The 9,219-nt window shown below is 54.7% G+C and overlaps 1 protein-coding gene across 30 annotated transcripts in view; it reads left to right on the top strand.

Annotated features, from left to right (window-relative positions):
- Window positions 1–261: 261 nt before the first annotated feature.
- Window positions 262–9,219, top strand: part of GPHN (gephyrin) — a 592,001-nt gene continuing 583,043 nt past the window's right edge. For 17 of the 30 annotated variants that reach the window (XM_073637432.1, XM_073637436.1, XM_073637430.1 and 14 more), the window contains exon 1: window positions 263–453. In XM_073637432.1, the coding sequence (XP_073493533.1) occupies window positions 288–453 (166 nt within the window). In that variant the 5' untranslated portion in view covers window positions 263–287. Of the gene's footprint in view, window positions 454–9,219 lie in introns of all 30 variants that reach the window. The other 13 variants (XM_073637421.1, XM_073637415.1, XM_073637413.1 and 10 more) reach the window with 3 other exon arrangements.

The following is a 9,219-nucleotide window of genomic DNA, read 5'->3' as shown; positions in this document are numbered from 1 at the left end:
GGACACATTGAGAGGTAATGTAAAGTACTGGACAACCCGTCTAATAGCTCAAGAAAGGATGACAATTTTAACAAGCAATACATTGCAAAATTGCTTGTATTTACCAGACAAATATCAATTTAAGAAGATAGAAATAAGCCTTTGAGGTTACAATAGCTTTATTAGTACTGACAGAGACACGCAACAGTCCCTGACAGCAGAATTCCTCCACTGCCGCTCGATAGTGTCGGCTGTGCGCTGCTCTCGCCTGGCTGCTCCCTCCTCCCCTCTGCCTGTCTCCGGAGTGGATGTGCTCGGCGCTCGGCTCGCTCGCCTGCCTCCCCGCTCTCCCAGCCCAGGCTTCTCTGCTCACTGGAACGGCCGGTGACAGCGGCTCCGGCGGAAGGAAGATGGCGGCCGAGGGCATGATCCTTACTAATCACGACCACCAAATACGCGTCGGGGTGCTGACAGGTAAATGACGCAGCGGTGCCGGTTGTGCAGTGTTTATGTGTCCTGCGCCGAACACCCATTGACATGACAGCGGCAGCCATGGGGGCTCCTGCAGCCGGCAACCTAAAATGGCACCTGGCTGATGGGAGAGAGCGATCCGTGCAGTATGTGCGTACCGCAGTGCCGTGTCAGCGCCGCACGGTGCATCCGCGGGGATCGTACCTGCTGCACACACCGGCAGCTCCGAGGGGGGACAGCCCGAGCCATGACAGCCGTGACCGACCGGTGCAGCGGGGACAGCCCGAGCCATGACAGCCGGGACCGACCGGTGCAGCGGGGACAGCCCGAGCCATGACAGCCGGGACCGACCGGTGCAGCGGGGACAGCCCGAGCCATGAGAGCCGGGACCGACCGGTGCAGCGGGGACAGCCCGAGCCATGAGAGCCGGGACCGACCGGTGCAGCGGGGACAGCCCGAGCCATGACAGCCGGGACCGACCGGTGCAGCGGGGACAGCCCGAGCCATGACAGCCGGGACCGACCGGTGCAGCGGGGACAGCCCGAGCCATGAGAGCCGGGACCGACCGGTGCAGCGGGGACAGCCCGAGCCATGACAGCCGGGACCGACCGGTGCAGCGGGGACAGCCCGAGCCATGAGAGCCGGGACCGACAGGTGCAGCGGGGACAGCCCGAGCCATGACAGCCGGGACCGACCGGTGCAGCGGGGACAGCCCGAGCCATGACAGCCGGGACCGACCGGTGCAGCGGGGACAGCCCGAGCCATGACAGCCGGGACCGACCGGTGCAGCGGGGACAGCCCGAGCCATGACAGCCGGGACCGACCGGTGCAGCGGGGACAGCCCGAGCCATGACAGCCGGGACCGACCGGTGCAGCGGGGACAGCCCGAGCCATGAGAGCCGGGACCGACCGCTGCAGCGGGGACAGCCCGAGCCATGAGAGCCGGGACCGACCGGTGCAGCGGGGACAGCCCGAGCCATGACAGCCGGGACCGACCGGTGCAGCGGGGACAGCCCGAGCCATGACAGCCGGGACCGACCGGTGCAGCGGGGACAGCCCGAGCCATGACAGCCGGGACCGACCGGTGCAGCGGGGACAGCCCGAGCCATGAGAGCCGGGACCGACCGGTGCAGCGGGGACAGCCCGAGCCATGAGAGCCGGGACCGACCGGTGCAGCGGGGACAGCTCCGAGGGGTGACAGCTCGGTGCAGCCTCAGCCATGCGCGGTATAGCCGGAGATCAATTCTGTATACAGCCCGTGTGTGTCACATCTGCCAATATGGCTGATCCCAGCGGCAGATCTAGTATTGCTGTATCTGCAGATCCCGCTGTATCCAGCCTGTGCACACGTCACTACCCTGCCGTAGAGCTGCTCTCTGCAGACCCCATCTGTCCCCGTCTATACAGCTACCATGTGTGTTATATCCAGTATTGTGCTGCTGTCATATGGCTGCTCCCTGCTCCATCACCCATCTACTGTATATATACTATCTGTATACAGCCTGCGCGCATCTATATACAGCCTGCGCGCATCTATATACAGCCTGCGCGCATCTATATACAGCCTGCGCTCATCTATATACAGCCTGCGCTCATCTATATACAGCCTGCGCGCATCTATATACAGCCTGCGCGCATCTATATACAGCCTGCGCGCATCTATATACAGCCTGCGCGCATCTATATACAACCTGCGCGCATCTATATACAGCCTGCGCGCATCTATATACAGCCTGCGCGCATCTATATACAGCCTGCGCGCATCTATATACAGCCTGCGCGCATCTATATACAGCCTGCGCGCATCTATATACAGCCTGCGCGCATCTATATACAGCCTGCGCGCATCTATATACAGCCTGCGCGCATCTATATACAGCCTGCGCGCATCTATATACAGCCTGCGCGCATCTATATACAGCCTGCGCGCATCTATATACAGCCTGCGCACAGGTCACGTCTATATACAGCCTGCGCACAGGTCACGTCTATATACAGCCTGCGCACAGGTCACATCTATATACAGCCTGCGCACATCTATATACAGCCTGCGCGCATCTATATACAGCCTGCGCGCATCTATATACAGCCTGCGCACAGGTCACATCTATATACAGCCTGCGCACAGGTCACATCTATATACAGCCTGCGCACATCTATATACAGCCTGCGCGCATCTATATACAGCCTGCGCACATCTATATACAGCCTGCGCACAGGTCACCTCTATATACAGCCTGCGCACAGGTCACCTCTATATACAGCCTGCGCACAGGTCACCTCTATATACAGCCTGCGCACAGGTCACCTCTATATACAGCCTGCGCACAGGTCACCTCTATATACAGCCTGCGCACAGGTCACCTCTATATACAGCCTGCGCACAGGTCACGTCTATATACAGCCTGCGCACAGGTCACGTCTATATACAGCCTACGCACAGGTCACGTCTATATACAGCCTGCGCACAGGTCACCTCTATATACAGCCTGCGCACAGGTCACCTCTATATACAGCCTGCGCACAGGTCACCTCTATATACAGCCTGCGCACAGGTCACATCTATATACAGCCTGCGCGCATCTATATACAGCCTGCGCACAGGTCACATCTATATACAGCCTACGCACAGGTCACGTCTATATACAGCCTACGCACAGGTCACATCTATATACAGCCTGCGCACAGGTCACATCTATATACAGCCTGCGCGCATCTATATACAGCCTGCGCGCATCTATATACAGCCTGCGCGCATCTATATACAGCCTGCGCGCATCTATATACAGCCTGCGCGCATCTATATACAGCCTGCGCACAGGTCACATCTATATACAGCCTGCGCGCATCTATATACAGCCTGCGCGCATCTATATACAGCCTGCGCGCATCTATATACAGCCTGCGCGCATCTATATACAGCCTGCGCGCATCTATATACAGCCTGCGCACAGGTCACATCTATATACAGCCTGCGCACAGGTCACATCTATATACAGCCTGCGCGCATCTATATACAGCCTGCACACAGGTCACATCTATATACAGCCTGCGCGCATCTATATACAGCCTGCGCGCATCTATATACAGCCTGCGCGCATCTATATACAGCCTGCGCGCATCTATATACAGCCTGCGCGCATCTATATACAGCCTGCGCGCATCTATATACAGCCTGCGCGCATCTATATACAGCCTGCGCGCATCTATATACAGCCTGCGCACAGGTCACCTCTATATACAGTCTGCGCACAGGTCACCTCTATATACAGTCTGCGCACAGGTCACCTCTATATACAGCCTGCGCACAGGTCACCTCTATATACAGCCTGCGCACAGGTCACCTCTATATACAGCCTGCGCACAGGTCACCTCTATATACAGCCTGCGCACAGGTCACCTCTATATACAGCCTGCGCACAGGTCACCTCTATATACAGCCTGCGCACAGGTGACATCTATATACAGCCTGCGCACAGCTCACCTCTATATACAGCCCGCGCACAGGTCACCTCTATATACAGCCCGCGCACAGGTCACATCTATATACAGCCCGCGCACAGGTCACATCTATATACAGCCTGCGCACAGCTCACCTCTATATACAGCCCGCGCACAGGTCACCTCTATATACAGCCCGCGCACAGGTCACCTCTATATACAGCCCGCGCACAGGTCACCTCTATATACAGCCTGCGCACAGGGCACCTCTATATACAGCCTGCGCACAGGTCACCTCTATATACAGCCTGCGCACAGGTCACCTCTATATACGGCCTGCGCACAGGTCACCTCTATATACGGCCTGCGCACAGGTCACATCTATATACAGCCTGCGCACAGGTCACCTCTATATACAGCCTGCGCACAGGTCACCTCTATATACAGCCTGCGCACATCTATATATAGCCTGCGCACATCTATATACAGCCTGCGCACAGGTCACCTCTATATACAGCCTGCGCGCATCTATATACAGCCTGCGCGCATCTATATACAGCCTGCGCGCATCTATATACAGCCTGCGCGCATCTATATACAGCCTGCGCGCATCTATATACAGCCTGCGCTCATCTATATACAGCCTGCGCACATCTATATACAGCCTGCGCACATCTATATACAGCCTGCGCACATCTATATACAGCCTGCGCTCATCTATATACAGCCTGCGCTCATCTATATACAGCCTGCGCTCATCTATATACAGCCTGTGCTCATCTATATACAGCCTGCGCACAGGTCACATCTATATACAGCCTGCGCGCATCTATATACAGCCTGCGCGCATCTATATACAGCCTGCGCGCATCTATATACAGCCTGCGCGCATCTATATACAGCCTGCGCGCATCTATATACAGCCTGCGCACAGGTCACATCTATATACAGCCTGCGCACAGGTCACATCTATATACAGCCTGCGCACAGGTCACATCTATATACAGCCTGTGCTCATCTATATACAGCCTGCGCACAGGTCACATCTATATACAGCCTGCGCACAGGTCACATCTATATACAGCCTGTGCTCATCTATATACAGCCTGCGCACAGGTCACCTCTATATACAGCCTGCGCACAGGTCACCTCTATATACAGCCTGCGCACAGGTCACATCTGTATACAGCCTGTGCACAGGTCACATCTATATACAGCCTGCGCACAGGTCACATCTATATACAGCCTGCGCGCATCTATATACAGCCTGCGCGCATCTATATACAGCCTGCGCACAGGTCACATCTATATACAGCCTGCGCACAGGTCACATCTATATACAGCCTGTGATCATCTATATACTGCCTGCGCACAGGTCACATCTATATACAGCCTGCGCACAGGTCACATCTATATACAGCCTGCGCACAGGTCACATCTATACACAGCCTGTGCTCATCTATATACAGCCTGTGCTCATCTATATACAGCCTGTGCTCATCTATATACAGCCTGCGCACATCTATATACAGCCTGCGCGCATCTATATACAGCCTGCGCACAGGTCACCTCTATATACAGCCTGCGCACAGGTCACATCTATATACAGCCTGCACTCATCTATATACAGCCTGCGCACATCTATATACAGCCTGCGCGCATCTATATACAGCCTGCGCACAGGTCACCTCTATATACAGCCTGCGCACAGGTCACATCTATATACAGCCTGCACTCATCTATATACAGCCTGCGCACATCTATATACAGCCTGCGCACATCTATATACAGCCTGCGCACATCTATATACAGCCTGCGCACATCTATATACAGCCTGCGCACATCTATATACAGCCTGCGCACATCTATATACAGCCTGCGCACATCTATATACAGCCTGCGCACAGGTCACATCTATATACAGCCCGCGCACAGGTCACCTCTATATACAGCCCGCGCACAGGTCACCTCTATATACAGCCTGCGCACAGGTCACATCTGTATACAGCCTGCGCACAGGTCACCTCTATATACAGCCTGCGCACAGGTCACCTCTATATACAGCCTGCGCACAGGTCACGTCTATATACAGCCTGCGCACAGGTCACGTCTATATACAGCCTGCGCACAGGTCACCTCTATATACAGCCTGCGCACAGGTCACCTCTATATACAGACCGCGCACAGGTCACCTCTATATACAGACCGCGCACAGGTCACCTCTATATACAGACCGCGCACAGGTCACCTCTATATACAGCCCGCGCACAGGTCACCTCTATATACAGCCCGCGCACAGGTCACCTCTATATACAGCCCGCGCACAGGTCACCTCTATATACAGCCCGCGCACAGGTCACCTCTATATACAGCCCGCGCACAGGTCACCTCTATATACAGCCCGCGCACAGGTCACCTCTATATACAGCCCGCGCACAGGTCACCTCTATATACAGCCCGCGCACAGGTCACCTCTATATACAGCCCGCGCACAGGTCACCTCTATATACAGCCCGCGCACAGGTCACCTCTATATACAGCCCGCGCACAGGTCACCTCTCTATACAGCCCGCGCACAGGTCACCTCTCTATACAGCCCGCGCACAGGTCACCTCTCTATACAGCCCGCGCACAGGTCACCTCTATATACAGCCTGCGCACAGGTCACCTCTATATACAGCCTGCGCACAGGTCACCTCTATATACAGCCTGCGCACAGGTCACCTCTATATACAGCCTGCGCGCATCTATATACAGCCTGCGCGCATCTATATACAGCCTGCGCGCATCTATATACAGCCTGCGCGCATCTATATACAGCCTGCGCGCATCTATATACAGCCTGCGCGCATCTATATACAGCCTGCGCGCATCTATATACAGCCTGCGCGCATCTATATACAGCCTGCGCGCATCTATATACAGCCTGCGCGCATCTATATACAGCCTGCGCGCATCTATATACAGCCTGCGCGCATCTATATACAGCCTGCGCGCATCTATATACAGCCTGCGCGCATCTATATACAGCCTGCGCGCATCTATATACAGCCTGCGCACAGGTCACATCTATATACAGCCTGCGCGCATCTATATACAGCCTGCTCGCATCTATATACAGCCTGCGCGCATCTATATACAGCCTGCGCGCATCTATATACAGCCTGCGCGCATCTATATACAGCCTGCGCGCATCTATATACAGCCTGCGCGCATCTATATACAGCCTGCGCGCATCTATATACAGCCTGCGCGCATCTATATACAGCCTGCGCGCATCTATATACAGCCTGCGCGCATCTATATACAGCCTGCGCGCATCTATATACAGCCTGCGCGCATCTATATACAGCCTGCGCGCATCTATATACAGCCTGCGCACAGGTCACATCTATATACAGCCTGCGCACAGGTCGCATCTATATACAGCCTGCGCGCATCTATATACAGCCTGCGCGCATCTATATACAGCCTGCGCGCATCTATATACAGCCTGCGCGCATCTATATACAGCCTGCGCGCATCTATATACAGCCTGCGCGCATCTATATACAGCCTGCGCGCATCTATATACAGCCTGCGCGCATCTATATACAGCCTGCGCGCATCTACATACAGCCTGCGCGCATCTATATACAGCCTGCGCTCATCTATATACAGCCTGCGCACAGGTCACATCTGTATACAGCCTGCGCACAGGTCACATCTATATGCAGCCTGCGCGCATCTATATGCAGCCTGCGCGCATCTATATACAGCCTGCGCGCATCTATATACAGCCTGCGCACATCTATATACAGCCTGCGCACAGGTCACATCTGTATACAGCCTGCGCACAGGTCACATCTATATACAGCCTGCGCGCATCTATATACAGCCTGCGCGCATCTATATACAGCCTGCGCGCATCTATATACAGCCTGCGCGCATCTATATACAGCCTGCGCGCATCTATATACAGCCTGCGCACATCTATATACAGCCTGCGCACATCTATATACAGCCTGCGCACAGGTCACCTCTGTATACAGCCTGCGCACAGGTCACCTCTGTATACAGCCTGCGCACAGGTCACCTCTGTATACAGCCTGCGCACAGGTCACCTCTATATGCAGCCTGCGCACAGGTCACCTCTATATGCAGCCTGCACACAGGTCACCTCTATATACAGCCTGCGCACAGGTCACATCTATATGCAGCCTGCGCACAGGTCACCTCTATATACAGCCTGCGCACAGGTCACCTCTATATACAGCCTGCGCACAGGTCACCTCTATATACAGCCTGCGCACAGGTCACCTCTATATACAACCTGCGCACAGGTCACCTCTATATACAGCCTGCGCACAGGTCACCTCTATATACAGCCTGCGCGCATCTATATACAGCCTGCGCACAGGTCACATCTATATACAGCCTGCGCGCATCTATATACAGCCTGCGCACATCTATATACAGCCTGCGCACAGGTCACCTCTATATACAGCCTGCGCACAGGTCACCTCTATATACAGCCTGCGCACAGGTCACCTCTATATACAGCCTGCGCACAGGTCACCTCTATATACAGCCTGCGCACAGGTCACCTCTATATACAGCCTGCGCACAGGTCACGTCTATATGCAGCCTGCGCACAGGTCACCTCTATATACAGCCTGCGCACAGGTCACCTCTATATACAGCCTGCGCACAGGTCACGTCTATATGCAGCCTGCGCACAGGTCACATCTATATACAGCCTGCGCACAGGTCACCTCTATATACAGCCTGCGCACAGGTCACCTCTATATACAGCCTGCGCACAGGTCACGTCTATATACAGCCTGCGCACAGGTCACGTCTATATGCAGCCTGCGCACAGGTCACCTCTATATACAGCCTGCGCACAGGTCACCTCTATATACAGCCTGCGCACAGGTCACCTCTGTATACAGCCTGCGCACAGGTCACGTCTATATACAGCCTGCGCACAGGTCACATCTATATACAGCCTGCGCACATCTATATACAGCCTGCGCTCATCTATATACAGCCTGTGCTCATCTATATACAGCCTGTGCTCATCTATATACAGCCTGTGCTCATCTATATACAGCCTGTGCTCATCTATATACAGCCTGTGCTCATCTATATACAGCCTGCGCACAGGTCACATCTATATACAGCCTGCACTCATCTATATACAGCCTGCGCGCATCTATATACAGCCTGCGCGCATCTATATACAGCCTGCGCGCATCTATATACAGCCTGCGCACATCTATATACAGCCTGCGCACATCTATATACAGCCTGCGCACATCTATATACAGCCTGCGCACAGGTCAC

Source organism: Phyllobates terribilis, unplaced genomic scaffold (genome assembly GCF_046119375.1).
Source record: "Phyllobates terribilis strain yellow unplaced genomic scaffold, ASM4611937v1 Scaffold_6__1_contigs__length_29720123, whole genome shotgun sequence".
Lineage (NCBI taxonomy): Eukaryota > Metazoa > Chordata > Amphibia > Anura > Dendrobatidae > Phyllobates > Phyllobates terribilis.
The sequence above is the reverse complement of the archived record's forward strand: the minus strand, read 5'-3'. Positions and strand labels throughout refer to the sequence as shown.